The 21,156-nt window shown below is 42.9% G+C and overlaps 1 protein-coding gene across 1 annotated transcript in view; it reads left to right on the top strand.

Moving 5' to 3' along the window:
- Window positions 1–21,156, top strand: part of LOC146063035 (uncharacterized) — a 59,961-nt gene that overhangs the window by 9,477 nt on the left and 29,328 nt on the right. The window contains exons 6-10 of the mRNA XM_083175045.1: window positions 1,811–1,987; window positions 4,899–5,040; window positions 5,185–5,369; window positions 16,359–16,500; window positions 18,315–18,488. Coding sequence (XP_083031171.1) covers window positions 1,811–1,987; window positions 4,899–5,040; window positions 5,185–5,369; window positions 16,359–16,500; window positions 18,315–18,488 — 820 coding nt within the window. The remainder of the gene's footprint in view (window positions 1–1,810; window positions 1,988–4,898; window positions 5,041–5,184; window positions 5,370–16,358; window positions 16,501–18,314; window positions 18,489–21,156) is intronic.

The raw sequence follows: 21,156 nt of genomic DNA, 5'->3' as shown, positions 1-21,156 counted from the left end.
AGTGCCGCCGTCTGGACTGGTATATATATATATATATATATATATATATATATAATATATATATATATATTCACGACCATTGCTTTATTTACTTTCAACGTGGACTACAATTGGAAACGGTATGTGGTCGTTAGGCCAAAAGTGTATAGGTTGACAGTCAATAGGTCGAACACTATTGGTCAACGGGCAATAGGTCAACCCATGAAAAATGTCAACATGGTCTAAGTGGACATTGGCAAAAGGTCAACACAAGCAAAATGGCGACATGTGTATTATCAATACAAAAAAGGTTGGCATGAGTTTTTCATGATTTTTTTACCAACTTGTTCATACTTTACCATCCCAGTAGACATAGAGGGAGCATATAATAGTGCCCAAATCATGGATAGTGGATGCTGTAAACTAATATGGTGTTCATGTCAACATATGTAGACAAAAATGTGAAAACTGTGTGTCAACTTTTTCCTGTGTCAGTTATATACATATTGACCTTTTGCTATTGACTGTTGATCTTATTAGAGTCGTCCAAATAATCCACACCCATTGGGAACCTGTGGTGAGTGTGATGGGCAAAACCAGTCCAATAGGACACATGTTTGTATTGATGATGGTCACATATTATATATCACACATTATATACATACAAGATTTAACACAAAACACTGGAAAAAAAGACCTACCATTGCCTATCTACCTAAACACTGCAGATTATCTGTACCACATCCCTCAGAGACAGATGAAAATTCAGTGACTGGAATGTTTATCCAAAATATTTCTATTTTTTTATTTTATTATTTTTATTACCAGTTTCTTATATAGCGCACACATATACTGCAGCGCTTTACAGACAATATTCACATCATTCACATCAGTCCCTGTCCCAGTGAAGCTTACAATCTATATTCCCTACCAAATGTACATGCACACAGACATTCTAGGGTTAATTTTGTTGGAACCCAATTAGCCTACCAGTATATTTTTGGATTGTGGGAGGAAACCGGAGTATCCAGAGTAAACCCACGGAAGCACAGGGAGAATATACAAACTCCGCTTAGTTACGATGATGGGAATCGAACCCATGACCTCAGCGCTGTGAGGCAGTAATGCTAGCAACCAGTGGCGTAACTACTGTAAGGCAGCCCCAGCAGCCGCTTGGGGGAGCAAGCAGCAGTGGGGTCTGTGTGGGCACTGGCACCCGCTCAACGCACCAACATGCTGCTGACTGCCGCTGCCCACTGACTGAGCACTGGAGGCGAGTCAGCCACAGCGCCGGTGTGGCCATGGCAGAGATGACAAATCACCCCACTGATTCAATTGACTGTACACAGAGCCAGCTATTGGCTACTGTGCACAGGATGGGCGGGCGGATGGGCGTGCTAGGGTGGCCTGGGACGCATTGGAGCCAACTGAAGTAGCACTGTATGCTGGTCTCTCTTCCTCTATCCTGCTACAGCTTCTCAGTCATCACGTCACACGCTGGGGAAACACGCTGGAGAGGAGCCTGGGGGGGGGGGGGGGCACAAACTTGGATCAGGGTTTAGATGGTTCGGGGGTGGGGCCATTTTAGCCTCGCATTGGCATTTTTAAATGTTTGAATGTAAGCGGTTTATATTGAACAGAGATAAAATATTTTAATTGTATGCCTAAAATATACAAAATAGTAAATAAACCATGCTGCAGTTTTTGTTTCTCTAGTTTTTTTTTTCAAAGCCTAGTTGAAATTTGAAATTTCAACTCATATCGCCATTGAATTTATCAAAGATTATTATGTGTTTAAAAACAATTTTTCATGTTATTTGACTTTTTGTAGCTGTACAATAGTTATCCCTCTGTGGTCCGCTGGCTTCCCGGGAGTCACCAAAGTATTTTTGGAAACATCACTAAGATGCGGGAATTTATAAAAGAGACATTTCTAAAACAGGAGCGAGAACTGGACATAAACGATCAGAGGAATCTCATTGAGTCATTTCTTGTGAAGCAACAAGAGGTACATATATTACATTTATGTGCAGTTATTTATTTATTTTTTATCTTTAACGCCCAGGTTCTCAAAGTCGGTCCTCAGGACCCCACACAGCGCATGTTTTGCGGGTCTCCTCACCGATTCAAGTGAAATAATTAGCTCCACCTGGGGATCTTTTAAAATGTGTCCGTCAGTAATGAATGCACCTGGACAACGTGAACTGTGTGGGGCCCCGAGGACCGAGTTTGAGAACCACTGCTTTAAAAGATACATGCAGACATGTATGGACAAAAGTAGTCATGAAAGGGGGAGATTAGAAACAACCAAAAGCACTATAAACCAAGCACAGGAAACACCCATTTAAAATATGTCCTTGCTGCCGTCTAGAAGGGATACTCAACCCTTCTTGAAACCCTTCTTGTTGATTTATAGTCATGAAAGGCACTGATTTTTTTTAATGTTTTTGTAATTTAGCATTTTGCTAAATTTATACATTATAGACAGAGCTGTGTTACTTTTATGATTCTACTGATAACATATATTTTTATATTACTACTGGGCTATACAAAGTACAGGTCGGGTATCCCGTATCCGGGCATCCCGTATCCGAATTATTCCAAAAACCGTGTTTTTTTTGTATAATTCAATTTTTTTTTTGTTTCCCCCCCAACCCTCTTTTAATACTTACCAAGTCCTCCCGCGTCCATAGCAGGCCTTCAGCATCCTCTCCGGCATCTCCAGCGGTCCCAGGAGTGCTTTGCACAAGTGCGCGCGCGCGCTGGTGACGTCTCTGTCAGGTATGGGTATGGGGAGGGGCGCCGAGGGGAGGGAGAGAGAGAGGTGGGGGGGGCGCCGAAAAAGTTTGGCGGGGGGGCGCAAAATATATAGTTACGCCACTGTGTATGGAAAGAGGAAGTGGGGGTGTAGAGGTAAAGTTCAGTTAAGGCATGTCCACACTAATGCCATTCATGCAAACCAGCAATTAAATATTTATGTTGGTGCTTGCGTTGAAGATTATTTTTTGCACAGGGAAGATAAAAATAAACACTGATAATTATATTGTATAATGCTGATGTGAATGCTAAGCAATGAGACTGTGGGTGAGATTTAATAGGATGAGAGATTCAGAAAGTGAGAGATTTAGTAAGAAATCTCCAGTTTTTTTAAAGCGGCAATCATTTACACTGCAAAATCAAACTGGTTTTGCAGTGTAAATGATTGCCGCTTTTAAAAAAACTGGAGATTTCTTACCAAATCTCTCACTTTCTGGATCTCTCATCCTATTAAATCTTACCAAAATTTTTGTTCTGTTCTGTCTTTGTGATCATAAATCATTTGTGTATCTGATACTGTAGTCCTGTTTTTTAAAACACTATATTTACAGTATGCAAGAGATTTAATCGGTTTTGCAATAACTCTGCTTAAAATTGGGTGTTCTTTCCTTTTGAGATAAGTTAGGAAGCAACTGATTAGGTTAGGAACTGTTTTAGGAAGCAACAGTTCTGTAAACTGAAGATTTCAAAACATAAAACCTAAATAATAAAAACAGAAACAGTTACTGTTTAGTACATATACACTTTTGATTTATTTACTGTTGTTAAAGTCGAGTTGCACACACGCCATTTTAGGATAGTGTGGCCGCCATTTTGGTTCGCAGAGTTGCGCAAATAAAGTATACATACCCGAGTCTGTGTGACAAAGTGGACCAGGAGCGCAGCCATACTATTACACATAAATTCATAATACCATACTTACACCAAATAAAATATAGTTAATTAAAGGATTAGTGCACTACACATAGTTTAATTAGAAATACACGATTGTTTCTGTACATGTTTGGTATCATTATGTTCAGTGTCCCGTACGCAGCATTCCGGTCGCAGCCAAATATTCGCAAGTCCCATGGTTTGATAATCACGGACAAAATACCTATTATATGTACTTTTATCATGTGTCCTGTGTGAGACAAAGGAATGCAGTTGTAACTAGTTTGTGTTGCTGTTTACGACCCCCGACGACGATGCCAGCAAACAAAAGGACACCAAAGTACCCTTCCCCCCCTGCATTTCTCCAAGCCAGATGTAATACCTTGCCCAATCACTGAGGACTGGACATTCGAACCCTGACCAATAGGAATGGCCTTTGTCCTCCCCCTTCTGACCCTATAAGATAGCCATTCCTGAGCTGGCTATTTCTTTTTATTTGGAACTGCTGTTTATCCCCTCACCATTAACCCGGGCTATAGTTCAATCTGAATATAGCGAGCTCCGACCGGACTGCGCTGTGCATATTTGAGACGGTAAACGGTTGCATTCCCTGTACTTTCTTTTATTGTATTGTTGGCTGATTGTATCCTGTGCCTGTTTTCTTTCCCAAGTAGAGTCTTATTGTATAATTATTGTTAGATAATTGTATCACGTGTTACCCTGTATTTTCTTATTTCTGTAATCCCCTTTTGTCCGCTAGGGACTAAATACACTATATACGGAGAATCTATCTCCTCACTTGTTATATCGTGGTCTCGTCTAAATTATTCGCATCTTGCGATAAGGTGTATTACGGACATTGTCCTTTAAGTGCATTCACAGATTAGAGACAAAGTACTGCGAAAGGATCTCCTATTACTGCATTGATTCAAGCGTGTACAATACACGGTAAAGGTACGCTACGCTGCGCTACTCTTTGTTCGCAAGTAGCTAGGAATAAAGGGTACGCAAGTTACGGAAGAAGTACGTAACCTGCGCATTTCACTTATTGTTCTTTGGTCATATAAATATCAGGTATTGATACTGTCTAGGAATTGGTAGAAGGTATTGACTATTGACTGTTGGCCTAAACATTGTACATTTGCTATACCACCCCTTCAGTGGACATTTTCTTTAGAATTGTTGAACCTCTAAAATATTTGATTGGTTCAAATTTACCATTTATACAGGGAAAGGAAGAATCTACTTTGTATTATCATGATCAGAACCTACTTGCACTGGTCAACAACCTGTTTGCTGCTGGGATGGAGACAACCTCGACTACGCTGAGATGGGGCCTCCTGCTCATGATGAAATACCCTGAAATCCAAAGTAAGAAATGAGTATGGTAAAAAAATATGTACAATTGATATACAATAATAGCATTGTATTAATCAGTTATAGGTACTGTAATGTATGTAGTGTCATTGTCATATATTGTTATCATTCAGGAAGCATCTTCTTTTTACTTGGTAGAAAAAGTGCACAGTGAAATAGAGACAGTGATTGGATCAGCCCAGCCACAGACAGAGCACCGGAAACAAATGCCGTACACCGACGCCGTCATTCATGAAATACAGCGGTTTGGTGACATTGTGCCGGGTAACTTACAGCACGCAACTTCCCAAGATGTCACGTTCCGAGGATATTTTATTCCAAAGGTGGGCGGAATATAAACTACTTTTTGTTTACTTACTGTACGGTGGTGACTTACTTTTGAGATTGAAGATTCAAAAGTGGGTAGGTCAACCAAGTGTCCCCTTCTCTAACAGAACCTATGGAGTGAAGACTTTCACTTTCATTTTTATACAGCCGTCATCAAGCAGTATTGACATACTTTACTATAAGACTTACTTTACCATAAGATCTACCCATATCTAACTGCACCTGTATGTGATGCAGGTGTTGATATTGCAGATTTATACAATACACATATCAATGTGGGACTAAAACTATGGACAGACCAGTGGTATTAGTTTATTGACAGTTGGCAGATCCAGCAGTACTCACTGTTACATATTGGTTATCATGGTGCAAAGTGGTATGTCAATCAGCTTACCAGCTGGTGTGTGTATGTAGTCATTAGGGTAGTGGTACAAGAACACTGGAATTACTCTATATTGTAGGTAATCACAGGTTTCCATGGAGCTAATTAGACCTCTGACTTTTTGTAACGTTCTGTCTTTGTGATCTTAAATCAATTGTGTATGCGATAGGCTTGATTTTCAAAACACTATGTTTACAATCTGCAAGGGAATTGTCGGTATTGCAGTAATATAGGTGTTATTTTCTTTTGCGGTAAGTCAGGAAGCAACTGATGACTTTATTAAAAAATGACATAAACATCTATAAACTAAAAAAGCTTTTGTAACATAAAACAAAGGTACTCTTTACCTAGCACGGCGCCCACGATCTCCATCGCGGGCGTCGCGGGTAAAGAAATCGCGGGGATCGCGGGCATCGCGGTCAGTACATTAACCGCCGCGACGCGATGCCCGCGATCCCCGCGATTTCCCATAGGGTTCAATGTTAAATTTAGTGCTGCCCGCGATTTCACATTCAATGCTTCAATGGCCGCGATTTGGCCATAGGAATCAATGTTAAATGGGCCACAGAGCCCAAATAGGCACAATTAACACTTAAATGTCCCCCAAAATTTGTTACGCCACCCCACGATCCACGCCCAAATAGGCACAATTAACACTTAAATGTCCCCCAAAATTTGTAACGCCACCCCACGATCCACGCCAACCCGAAGCGTGGCGAGCGCAGCGAGCCCGCGAGGGGCGGCGGTACGCGTCCTCCGACCTTTTCATACCCCCACTATCCACATCGGCGTGGAGTTGAGAATAGAATAGTGTGGCGAGCGCAGCGAGCCACCGAGCCCAAAGCGTGGCGAGCGCAGCGAGCCCCGCAAGGGGACGCGGATACCTTCACGGGTAAACGTGGCCCTACGCGGGCTTCACAGGTATCCGCGTCCCCTTGTTTAATTTAAGGTAAGAATCTTTTTATACGCTAAGGTAGGTATTTGCTAAACAGACACATTCACTACGTGCTTTCATCGACTTTACGCAGTAGCACACTCAATCTACACATGTGTCAACGTGTTCACTCTAATACTAACATAGGTTTTGTATTTAGGATACAATAACATAAACCACATCTAACACCTACAAAGGATGTTTCAGCAATGTTTGAAGCCCATGACCACTATTTTCCACACAATCTTTGTATAGTACCCAAAATAATGACCTGTACCACTATCTCATCTGCTATGATTTGGATTTGACTACACTCTGGATGTAAGATGCCACCAATCACATTATTGCACTCTCATCTCTCTAACAAAGGATTCCTACATCTGCTTATGACACTGTCAAATCATATATATTTAAACAGTTATGCATGTTTGTTCACAAGCTAATTTATCATGTTTGGCCCATTCACACATCTTTTTTTAGGGAGGACACATATGCATTCCTACACAAATGTACCTTTTCACCCTTGTTTGTCTGCCTCACCCACTCCATGAGGAAAGCATTGTTCTGGACCTGCTTTTACCTACTACTGTAGGAGCTACCTCACCTGCACACAAACTGCTTTCTCACCTATTAAGTTGCTCTGCACATGTGCTGACACAAACTAATTAGCAGGGAAAAGTTGGATAGGAACATGGGAATGGCCATGGAGAGGGTTACACATGGGAAACTTCGACCACACTTCAACAAATGTTCAAAAATACCCTGGTCAGTAAGTACACATAAATCTAGTATTTGTTTCACACAAGAAATTACACATACCACAATTTAGATTTAATTTGTAAAATAAATTTATTTGCTGTTCAGCATCACAGCTTGACACTTTAATGTGAGAAATCAAATAAACAAATAAAATAGACACACAAATAATAAAACAGCCAGAACAAGAGGTTGCATATCTCCAAACATGTGTTACCCTGCAAATGCAATGGTGAAAGAAATGGGGACACCAGAATACGTACTGCAACAACCAGGGTGAATACTAAGCAAGATACACACCACCAAAAAAAAATATCCTGCATTTGTAGAGGTCAAAATACGAACTTTCATGCCCATGGCACGCAAATGGATCGATGGGCAACTCAGGAAGCGGATGTCCAGTGCAATTTAAACCTTTGGGCTCCAACCACAGAGGAAGTGAACCAGGTCTCATTTGGGCCCTTTTTTGCCCCTTTTAGATGGGGCCTTGGGGACAGGGGCCTTTAGCTCAGCTGGCTTTCGGCGTCTTCCCCTAGTCGACACAGGAGGGTAAGCCGAGGTGGAAGGTTGGGGAGCAGCTTGGGGTGGGGCAGCAGATGGGGGATTGTCCCTTAGGGACCTGGCGGTGGACAGCTGCTCCGCAAGAAGTTCATTCTGGCGGCTGAGGTGTTGGCCAATGCTTAGCATGCCAGCCGCCAGAGTTTCATTAATGCGGTTCAAGGCCTCAACCTGCAGCTGGTTTGTGGCCTTCCACTCCGCCAGAAAATCCGCCACCTGCTGCTGACGGATCGCAGCATCCACCCCTTGCTGCTCGATCCTGTCCAGCGTCACCAACAGGCTCTCATTCCATGTCTCCTGTGGCTGGGGCTGGGGGCGACGTCTTGGTGGAGGCTGGACCACTTGCTCCACCTGTGGCTCTGCAGAGGAAGATGCTGCCGGTACATCCTGGCTTTCTGCTTCTGCTAGGATAAGAATTGAAAACAATGTCACCATCACATACGCAATAAAAAATATCTTTCTAAATACAATGCATTACTGTGACTTACCATCAAAAGCAGCATCAAAGACCTCCGCCGGGAGCTCACTGTCCATATTGGAGATCCCCCTGATCTCCCCCACATCGATCACGTCACAGGAGTCCAGCTCCAGGGGGGTATACTCCAAATGGTCAGGCATAGGACCTCTCCCGGTGGACATGCTGTGGTTGTACCGGTCAGTCATCTTCCTCTTCAGTGCACTTTTGAAGTCAGTCCACCTACAAGTTTAAAAATACAAATATCACCATGAGATATGTGCACCACTGTGCTACGTGTAGGGTTACCACCTAGTCCCTTTAATTCCGGACACATGTTACTTACACAGGTTCTGTGGCAGTTTAAAATTAGGTGAAGTGGAGTCTTGAAGTCAGCCAGCCACAGAACCTGTGTAATTAATATGTGTCCGGAATTAAAGGGACTATGTGGTACCCCTAGCTACGTGACATTTCCTAGTGTGGGTGATCTTATGTTTTTTTGCCATATGTGTCCCACACACACATTCATGTCTCAATTAGGAGGCATTTCAGTGTCTCATCTCATTCATTAGGCCACTAAATGCACATACATACATCACTATGCAGAAATGACATCATCCATGGCCAAATTAGGCACCTCCACCTGGTGTGAAACTACACATTCCACCATAGCTTGACAATGTGGTTATTATGGAGTAATTTAACTATGGAATGGCATACTGGGATGTGTAGTTTCTCACCAGCTACATGTGCACAGTTTGCTCATTCTTGTTTCAGTAGCATCATATGGAACATGTTACAACAACTCTTTCAAAAACACACTTTCTCTTGTCCCATCACATACTTCACATGAGCAGAACTGTGCCCATAACCTCACATCACACCAATGGTGCATGTTTCATATATCAATGTGGGTTATTAGACATGGTTGTGTTCACATGTGACATTAAAGTGTAGCACTATCTACAAACACACCTTTCTATTAGTCTCAAAACATACATGTAACATATGTACACACATATGACATTATCAGGGGGACAAAGACCAGGGCAATTTTTCAGCAGTCTCCAGCAGGAACTGAGGCCCTTATTCTAGTTCACTCTTTCTGCGCAAATATTTCTTTGATGGACAAAACCATGTGCACTGCAGGTGAGGCAGGTGTAAAACCCCACCCAAATCTGATTATCTCTGCACAAGTAACACCTGCCTCACCTGCAGTGCACATGGTTTTGTCCATCTAAGAAATATTTGGCCAGAAAGAGTGAACTAGAATAAGGGCCTCAGTTCCTGCTGGAGACTGCTGAAAAATTGCCCTGACAAACACACTAACCTTTTCTTCACCGCGTCCCAAGTTCTGACCACTGGTGACACCTGGTTCACTTCCTCTGTGATCTTGTCCCAAAGGTTTCTCCTTGCACTGGCACCCGGCTTCCTGGTTGCCAATTCAATCCATTCGCGTGCCCTGGGCACTAGAATTCGCATTTCGGCCTCTACAAATGCAGGGTTTCTCTTTCTGGTGGTGGTATCCTGCTCAGTCCTCACCCTAGATGTTGCAGCCTGTTTTCTGGTGGCCCCAGTTCTCTCACCATGCACCTGCTGGGTCACACCTGTTTGGAGAGATGCAACCTCTTGTTCTGGCTGGTTGCTTGGCCCTTGTGGAGCTGGTGGAGGTTCACCAGGGCCTGTTACTGAGGAGCCCGCTTGATCTTGCAGGCTACTCCTCTCTTGGGCCCTCCTTCTCCGCTCCTGTTCCCTCTTGTTCAGTGCATCAAGCAGGGATTGTGCTGTAGCTCTCTGCAGAGCGTCCTCAGCTGCGGAATCGTCTGAGTCAGACATGTTTGCAGCAATTGTGGGCTGCATCTGACTGAATATTTATATGTTAATCTCCCGCCATGAACAAGGGGGCGTATATTTTTTCCCGCAAGGTAGATGCAAATTTACGCCGATATTTCCCGCCGATAATTCCCGCTTAAATTACGCAGGTCTCAACGCACCTGATCAATCACCTGTATATGCATATACACAGGTTGTGGAGCATTGTGGGCTACATCGTGAAATGTGTGCACCTGTCATTCCAATGATGAGTGTTGTCAGCTGGTATCTGTTGGAGTTCGTGTATGCCTTGTGAGTCACATTTCAAAACATCACGTTACAATGCTTTCCTTACATATGTAATGTGTATGAAATTGTCATACAGCAACATGTCGCATTGTGGCCCTTTAAGCAGCGTAGTTATGAGCAGAGGGTTGCGTGTATTATTTTCCGCACACTGTAAATACAGTACTCCTCTCCATGGATATCGGTGTATCGTGCCCCCTTTAAGCAGCGTAGTTATAAGTAGAGGGTTGCGTGTATTAATTTCCGCACACTGTAAATACAGTACTTCTCTCTTCATTGAATGCATGCTGTTGGTTGTGGTGTGTGTATATCGGAACGGTCCGCGTAAGTTTCTATTCGCATCCAGTTTGTTAATGTAAGAAGGATTAATAAAGTTAATACCAAACAAACAATTTTTTACACCAATCAGCAAGCACCAAAAGTGATATATGTACCTGCAATTAATAACTGCGCCATTGCCACCATGACTTCAACCAGGGCTAGGGCGTTTTCTACCCAGGAGCTATTGGCCTTGGTTGAGGTCATGGACCGCCGCCTGGGGCCCAGGGGCCCTTATGTGGCAAATAGTGAAAAGCGGCGGGCATACAATGCTGCCCGCCGGCTAATTTTCGCCAGGACCGGCGTGGATAGGAGCCTGGGTCAACTGGAGCGGCGCTGGTCGGACCTGCGCCGGCGGCAGCCAGTGTTGCTCTGCTCACTTCACCGCCATATTGCCCGATGTAAGTTTTTATTTACTAGTATGCCTGCGTTATTTTGCAAATGTTTTCTGTACTTTTTATAAATATGTCCCTGAGTATGTGGGTCTATATGGGGTGTATAGGGGGTGTATAGGGGGTGTATATGGGGTGTATATGGGGTGTATATGGGTGTATAGGGGGTGTATAGGGGGTGTATAGGGGGTGTATAGGGGGTGTGTAGGGGGTGTATATGGGGTGTATATGGGTGTATAGGGGGTGTATAGGGGGTGTATAGGGGGTGTATAGGGGGTGTATATGGGGTGTATAGGGGGTGTATAGGGGGTGTATAGGGGGTGTATATGGGTGTATAGGGGGTGTATAGGGGGTGTATATGGGGTGTATATGGGTGTATAGGGGGTGTATAGGGGGTGTATAGGGGGTGTATATGGGGGTATATGGGTGTATAGGGGGTGTATAGGGGGGGTTTAAGTAGTTAATCAGTTTTTGGGTGTAGGATATCAAATAGTTTGCATGATAAATGTCTGAAATATCACAGCAATGATAATTTTGAAGGTTATGAGCATGACTAATGTGAATTTTTCTTTCCCCCTTTTTTATGAAACCCAATCTTCGATTTCTATGCCATCAACATGAACATTTCAGCACGGGCAAGGGCACGCATGGAAGCCCTGGAGCAGGCAGCCCGGGACCAGGCAGCCCAGGAGCAGCCGGAAGAGGAGGAGGAGGAAGATGGGGAGGAGGAAGAGGAAGAGGAAGAGGAGGAGGAGGAAGAGGAGGAGGAGGAAGAGGAGGAGAAGAAAGAGGAGGAGTAGGAGGAGAAGAAAGAGGAGGAGGAAGAGGAGGAGGAGGAAGAAGAGGAGGAGGAAGAAGAGGAGGAGGAAGAAGAGGAGACACTGGGTGCAGTTTGGACCCACACAATTTCCCCATCCCCTTCCCCCTCCACAACCCCCACCCCCTACACAACCCCCACCCCCTCCACAACCCCCACCCCCTCCACAACCCCCACCCCCTCCACAACCCCCACCCCCCCCCTCCCCACCCCATTTCCTACCCCCCTACACCTCTCCACCACCCACCCCCAAACCTCTCCACTCCCCAGTCACACCCACTACCTCGGTCCAAACTCCAGGACCATCCCCCTTGCTCCTGCCCCCCCCAACCACTGCACAGCCAACCAGTGGCGACCAGGATGGCTCAAGTAGCCGTAAGTAAATAATGTGTCTAATGTTGACCTACACATTTCTACACATAAACAATCACAACAACCACATATGTGTATCCAACATCAACATTAGTTGCAACATATCACTGCAGGCCGACCATGAGGTGTGTCCTGTCCTTCTCCAGGAACAAGGCTCCCCTTGGTGGTTTTTTTGAGTGTGGCCATGCCTCACCCCTTGAATAATTGACATAACAGTACATCCAATGAGATATCCGACATTAGTGGTGTGGTAGTTATGTGGCTCCAGGTGTTGGGTAACTCCAGTTCCCAGCATGATGTGCAACACAGGGCCGGATTATAATGGAGGCGCAACGGGTCAGTGCCCCTGGGCCCCCCTCTAGCTAGGGGCCCCCTGTGGTTGTCATGTATTTTTTTTAAATAAAATGTTTAAGTTATGTTTTTTTTTTTTTTAGCTAAATGTTTTGTGCATGGGTGGGGTAGTGCTGCAGCTTCACCTATCTGCCAATGTGACAATGATTTATGGTGCTGAGCATCGGGAGCCAAGGCACACTGATTGCACAAGTGTGCAGTGCATTTCTGGGAGTTGACTAAGTCCCATGACACTTTGCACCAGAGGACAGAGGCTGAGAAGTTTGTGCTGAGCTCTGATTGGTGGAGCTCATTACATGCTTCTCAGGTCCATGGAGAACAGCAGCAGCAGCTTAGTCATAGGAGGGTTTTTAATCAGAGGCAGCACTAGGACTGTGAGGTCTCCTCCAGAGTAAGGGGCAGAGGGACAAACACAGGCTTTTCATGTGGTGTGTGTATATATATATATATGGTGTCTATTATTATTCCGAGTGCCGCCAACCCCCTGTCTCTCTCTCTATATATATATATATATATATATATATATATATATATATATATATATATATCCCCTGCAGGTAACCATTGACCAAGTTTATTCTGCCTTTGCTCTATGTTTTGACAGTATAATATTCGCCCATGCAGTGTGCGGCCAGTAATGACAAGTGCAAGGGGGCCCCCCGCTCTAAAGTACCCCGGGCCCCCCAAAGGCTTAATCTGCCACTGGTGCAACTTAAATGTAGAGATTGTTTTGGTAATAGTGTGTGAGGCCATGCGGATGCATGCTTTACAAACATAGCTGTAGGCCTATAATTTGTACAGCAATGTCCTAAATTTAAAATACTAAGGAGTGCTTAAGCCACAACAATGTCATAACCCTTAAATAGCACAGGCTAATTGTGAGGTTAGAGGACAGTCCCCCAAAACCAAAGTACCAATTGGGATACAGCATACATTCATCGATGAAGGAGTAATTGAATTAATGTTATTTACTATGTACAGTATGTGTGTGTTAACATATTTTTTTTTAGTACTGTGTTTACAGCAGACCCATCTTCAATGTAGTTTCTAAATGTATGTGGCCTTCACACATAACTCTGAACTTTTTATTATGTACAAATACAACAAACATTTGTGTATGTTAGATATTAATTTTTTGTTTTATCCCTTCATTACAGACACTGAACAGCAGCAGGAGGAGGTGGCAGCCCTAATGCGGGAGATTGTTCTCACCCTCCTGTACCTCCAGATCCTGTTTGGCCTTCTGGAGGCCCGCATTTAATTTTTTTTTATCCCCCCCCCCCCCCTTATTATTTGTGTTATAAATAAAAGTTTATGTACAGTTCGAAATTGCCTGTGTTTTTAATCAGAAATATGTTAGAGGGCTTGTAAGGGTAGGTACATACAGATGTGTACTGTAAGTTATACTTGTAATTTGAGGTGAGGGGTAATGATTGATGTGTGAATGTGTGTGTTTTTGAGTAAAATAACACATAGTGAAAATGCATGAATGTTTAATGTTGTTAGATTAAAACATCACACATAACATCAGGGTAGGTATACATGTTACACATTGTGGACAAAGTAATTATGGACATAATTTAGTACATATACAGAAACACCAACATAACTTGATGTAAAAGTAACAGCAATATGGGGACACATAGATAGTGATTAAAATGCCACATTAGAACATAACAAATATACATGTAATGTGGGTTCAAATGTAGTTTTATTAGGTCTTTATTAAGGTAGACAATTGAGTTAATAGAAAACAATAATTGAATAACAAATAGATTAATTAATCAATTGTCAGATTAGTAGTTGAGAGGCAAGATTTGCAGGTCCATATATGTGAAGGGTATGCCAGCGTGCACGGACGTACGCTCACTCTCACGAGCGGTGACATAAGCTGAGTTTTCCATTAAAAACAATAGGGACCCGTCCGTGCGAAGTGGCGTACGCTCAGATCTCCTCAAGAAGTCGGTGGGGAGACGGAGGAAAGACGGCCGTAAACGGCGCCGTACGCTCAGTTGTACGCCTGTTGTCGGAGTGCAAGGGCTGAGCCGTCCGCGTACGTTGCCGTACGCTCATTTGTACGCCACTCCCCTTCTACGGTATTTCTGCCCGTACATAAGTGGCTGATTTGTGGGTGGACCTGACCCCAACGGCCGCGTACGGCTAGCGTGCGGTAATGGCGAACGTACGCACGTTTGGCCGCTCCGATCAGAATAATGCCCCTAGAGTACTGTGTTCAGTTCTGGAGGCCATATCTCCAGAAGGATATAAATACATTAGAGACTGTACAAATAGGGCAACTAAAATGGTGCATGGATAGTAGATAAAAGGGTATTCACCACAGTGCGCACACACCAAACAGCTAGGATGAGAACACTCTGGGGTGTAGACAATTTGGAAAGATGAATGAGTGATCCCCTCAACCAGCGCTAGTGAAGTAAATGAAGGTTACTTCCCTTCTGACATCAAATGATTGTCCTCCTTCTATGCGGAGTAGTTCACAATATCACAGTGATGTCCCATGTAAAAACAAGGTTATGAAAGATCATCGCATAAAACAGTATTTTTTAATTGACATGTATGTATAAAAACAAATCACATAAAACAGAATCCAGACATCAATGCTGGGCATACAAATAAAGTGACGTTTGTGCAGGGATCCAATGAGGTATAATTACCGGATAGATTTGAACTGTGGTGTGAAGACAGTTCAAAGTATGCATGAAATAATGCAGGTATAGATCCCGGGTCATATACAGCTGAATCAGTCCTGGGTAACAGCCTCAAGGATCACCGTCCGAATCTTCTACAGTCTGTATAAATGTTCAAGTGTTTATACAGACGACTGTGCAAGTGTTGGTTGAGGGGATCACTCATTCATCTTTCCAAATTAAAATGGTGCATGGCCTACATCACAAAACTTACCAGGAAAGACTAAAATAAATTAATATGTATACTTAAGAGCAGAGAAGGGAAAGGTACAGGAGGGATACATTCTTCACAGAAAGGGTGGTGGATAAGTGGAATAGCCTCCCATCAGAGGTGGTAGAGGCAAATACAGTAGTACAATATAAACATGCTTGGGATAGGCATATTGATATCTTTACAAAGAAATAAGGATAAAATATGGTTTTAGGTAACATGTTTGAAAAAGGGGCAGACTAGATGGGCCAAGTGGTTCTGATCTGCCGTCAAATTCTATGTTTCTATAGTAACATCCCATCTGAAATAGAACTCCCATCTTAGTAATTAAACCTCCAAGAGGGTTTAAACTAATAAAATCTACCCTTTTGTGGCAAGGGCCCTATATCTGGATTTCGAAAAAAAAAAAAACTTCACAGAGCGGTAACATTTGTCGTTTGGACCTCACAGCACAATGAACTTTTTAAAACCAGGGCAATTCCAGGAATTTCTGCTAGTTCAATTTTGTAATTGTGAAATCCATTTACTTTAGTTTCCATTCTCAGTTTATAATTGCATTTATAGCAAGCATTAATGGTTTGTCTGATGGTCTGTCTGTCTATTTCGCCCCACAGGGGACAACTGTTCTCCCAATTCTGTCCTCGGCACTGAGGGATAAAGCCTACTTTGAGAAACCGGAAGAATTTTACCCAGAACATTTTCTTGATAAAGAAGGAAATTTCAAGAAGAACGAGGCTTTCATACCGTTCTCCTTAGGTAACTATCCTTTTGAATATCTTTTCTTACGCAGCCACTTCAATAATCATTTCGTATTTTATCATTTCGAGTATGAAAGTGAAATAAATTTGTATGAAATCGGAAACACTTATTTTATTATCAGTATAAGTATTTACGGTAGAGATGAGTGTGTTCAGATTTACTCGGTTCTTTTTGCTAAACTGGAGTAAGTTCAGAGTTATCCATATCTATCTTATTGACTGTCCAAAACACATGAGAGCAGAGAGCCAATAAGATGCCGTTTTAGAGATCGGGGTAAATTTGAACGCTCATATCTCTAATTTGAAGATAAACAAATTAACAAATTGTTGAAATAAAAGATGTACCTGTCTTCGCCAAATGTTTTATTAAAACTCCACTGCATGCAATTCACAATTGCATACACAGGAGCATAACATGTCATTACTTGAATTTATCTTACTTTTAGATGATTCACAAAGTTTAGTCTGAAAGATGGTAAACTTTATCCAATATGGCAGCTAAAATGTTTAGATAACAATAATGTGCTAAGTAACAAAGAAGAAAAAACACGAGTTAAACAAATGACTAGACTTCATTAAATTGAAGGGAATAACCATTGTTTTGAAAGATGGTGACCATTTTCCAATATGTTTGGGTCGTACCATTTTCCAATATGTTTGGGTCGTACCATTAAACTCATGTGTATCAATGTATGCCTGATTTTCCAAAAGTGTACAATTGTTGGGCTTTCCCATTACTGTATAAAGGATGAGAGAATGATTTTGAAGTGGACGAAGTCAGGAAGAATGTGATTTCCTCCATTAGCCTAGGTCAGTGGTTCTCAATCTCAGTGCTCAGGACCCCCCGACAGTTCACGTGTTCCATGTCATCCAATAGTTACACAGGTGTAATTATTACACACTGACACATTTTAAATGACTTTTAAGACTACAGGTGGAGCTAATAATTTAATTTGTGATGCTGTGTGAAGACCTGGAAAATATGTCTAATTGGGGGGGCCCTGAGGACCGAATTTAAGATCCTGTGGTCCTGTACGGTGCAGTATCATAAATAGATAAATAAATCAAAAACTAAGGCCCTGATTAAGGTTCAGTCTCAGTTTCAGTATGTGATTGCAGCTTCAGTCGGGTAACAAAAGCCCCGCAGACACCACGGTGGCGGGGAGGCGCTGTGTAAGTGTGGGTGCCGGGGGTCTGCGGGGACTATCGCTCCGCTGGTGCCTGCCTTTACCCCCCATTTCTGCTTGCTGCCGCGTCTGTAACCGGGACACACAGATCTACTTGTCTGTGGTCCCGGCGCTCCTCCTGGCTCGGCTCCTGCTGCTGCTGGAAAATCTCCCTCACAAAATTTCTGCCCCCTTACAGCAGACAGTTTTTTAGGATGCTAGAAGAAGCAGCCAGTGGCATAACTACATTTAATGCGCCCCCCCGCCGGGAATTTTGGACGCCCCCCATAAGTTAACACACCCCCACACCCCCACCCCAAAAAAGTTATCACCCTCCTTACCCCGTTGCCGCTGGACACGCAGATCTGTCGGGTCCCCGGCTCTCCTGGCTCCTAATAAAAAGTGACACTCAGAAAATGGCTGCCCCCATAATGCAGACGGTTTTTGAGGATGCTAGAGGGAGGCAGCGGCCTCCTCTAGCAACCTTAAAAACTGTTGCTAGAAGAGGCAGCTGATCAATAGTTATATTACGCTCGATCTCTCATCTAAAATGACAGAAGATCTTAGGACGATATTCAATTGATCTTTTAATCACATTCACTAGCAGTTTTCAAGTTTCGTTGTATCCTATTTACATGTCATCTAGGTAAAAGAAGCTGCGCTGGGGAGAACCTAGCCAAGACGGAGCTGTTTTTGTTCTTCACGACCCTTCTACAGAACTTCACATTCCAGGCTCCACCTGGAGCTAAAATGGACCTCACCCCTGCAATTGGCTTTGTCAATGCACCATTACCTTATGAAATGTGCGCCATACCTCGAAGTTGAGCACGCTGACAGCCGCGTTATATTATAACATCTGTCCTAACTGTAATGAATGGCAGTTTTTTTTTTAAATCTGCATTGTAGAATACGTTTTGTACATTTTTTATCTGTATATGTATAATTATTGTGCTATAAAATATGCAATATGTTTGTTAATATAAATATGACAATAAAAATGTTCAGAATTAATCGCAATAAAACCAATCGCAAAAAAGCAGTGCTATTTTTCAGCAGGAACCAGCAGGAACTCAGTTCCTGAACCTCTTATTAAATATGACATCATCAGGAACTGAAAGTCTACTTTCCATTAGAAAAGTTTTATTTTAAAGTCACCTGTGAGTGCCTTTGTTTCTAAATAGCATATATACATGTCGGTTTGTATCTCTGTTGTTTCCAATTGTATATGCTGCGCTATATATAAGAAACTGTAAATAAATAAATATAAAAATCTATCCATCTCTCTTTATATTTATATTTATTTAACTGATCCACCCCAGACCTGGAGTTCCTGGACCTATTTTTCCAGAAAACTAGTACTGGTAACAAGTATTGTATTATACTTTTACATACAAGATTTAAAAGCATATTCATTTATTAATTTTAATTTCTTGTTACAGTATGATTTTAGGCTGGATTCACACCTAGAAATATATCTGTACAATCTGCTGGGAACAAACATCTGGAAATGTATGGGAAACAAATGACAGAGGGCGGGATGTATTAATATACATCGCCGCCCTTCGTCTGCCAGCCGCCGCGATGCTGCCGCATAAGTACTAACATATGCGGCTAGCATCGGGTTGCGGTGACGGAGACCCCCGCGATACCTGTGATGTGGTCTGCGGGGGTCTCCGTCACATACCAGCAGCTGGCAGTGTCCCCCTGCGTCTCCTCCTCCCCCCTGCAGCCGGATGTCCTCCCGGCTGTGACACCTGCTGGGGGAGGAGGAAACAATGGAGGACGGGAGGGGGCGCGGACGGTGGGAGGCGATAGAAGCCCATAGGCTTCTATAGGGTATCACCACCGAGAGGGTGGCGATACCCTGCCCAGCGGAGATGGGGCGGACGGCTAATGGTAAATAGGAAAATGCGGTAAAACCCCCATTTTACCGCATTTTCTCTTTAGTACATCCCGCCCACAGTGCCATATGCTCCCAAATGCTGGAAAACAGACAAAAACGATTGGTCAGAAAATTTTGATAAATCAATTCGAGTTAACCAATTTGTCTGAACGATCATTGTCTGTTTTCCAGTGTTTAGGAGCAAATGGTCCATTCCAATTTGCTATCATACTGTACATTATCAGATTCTTGTTCCCACCAGATAGATTGGACAGATTATTATTTATTTATTATTTACTGTATATAGCGCACACATATTCCGCAGTGTTTTACAGAGTATAGTTGAACATTCACATCAGTCCCTGCCCCAGTGGAGCTTACAATCTATATTCCCTACCACATGTACACGCACACACAGACATTCTAGGGTTCATTTTGTTAGGAGCCAAATAACCTACCAGTATATTTTTGGATTGTGGGAGGAAACCGGAGTAACCAGAGGAAACCCACACAAGTACGGGGAGAATATACAAACTCTGCACAGTTAGGGCCATGGTGGGAATGGAACCCATGGTGCAGAGATAGATGCAGAACATTTCTATTGGTGCCTTCCCCTCGGAGACGTCACATACAATCCCCCTCCAGCGTCCTGGCAGGATGTGGTGGCCCTTCTGCATGCAATGTATCGCATGCTATTCCGTGATCAAACGTGCAACACGTATGAGCGTATGAGCTCCAGGTCCGATCCAATGCTCATGGGATCACCCATCGGATCAGATCGGATGTCAGACACATCTGATTTGGACACGATCTCGATCCAATCTGTTGGAATCGGGTGATATCGGGACCAAATCGGACAAGTGTATGGGGGCCTTAACGGTAAACTGACAGCAATGTTTACCATACTGGTAGATTCCCATAGGAGTAATTACAATGCCGTTATTTCTTTTCCAGGATAATCATAACATTGTGATATCATTTAACTTAATGAATAATATCAATAATTATAGAAAATCATAATGCATAGTATTATTAAAATGCATAGAGCTTAACTATTGAACATTGCATCAACAAGTAATAGATAGATAGATAGATAGATAGATAGATAGATAGATACTGTACATAGATAGATAGATACTGTAGATAGATAGATAGATAGATAGATAGATAGATAGATAGATAGATAGACGGATGGATGGATGGATGGATAGATAGATAGATAGATAGATAGATAGATAGATAGATAGATAGATAGATAGATAGATAAGAAAGATATCTGCCTGATGGACAAAGGCAGGTATTCAATCCGGCATTTCGATTGTCGTAATGTCCCGACAGTCGGAATTCCGTCCGTTTTTCGTCTGATCCGACAGTCGTATTCAATGTAGGAGTGGAGTGTCGGAGAGTCCGCACAGTGTCAGAAACGGCCGCGGATTGACAGAAAATGGATGTGATTTCGACAATCCATGGCCATTTCCGACAAAACAGATCCGACTTGAAAAAAAGTTGGATCTGACACCCTTCAATGCTGTCATTAACGGCAGCATTAAATAGGTGACTACCGATATTACTCCTGTCGGGAAATATCGTCACAGATTGAATACCA

Source organism: Crinia signifera, chromosome 3, assembly GCF_055691185.1.
Source record: "Crinia signifera chromosome 3, ASM5569118v1, whole genome shotgun sequence".
Taxonomy (NCBI): Eukaryota; Metazoa; Chordata; class Amphibia; order Anura; family Myobatrachidae; genus Crinia; species Crinia signifera.
Note: the sequence above shows the minus strand (reverse complement) of the source record. Positions and strands in the feature narration are given on the sequence as shown.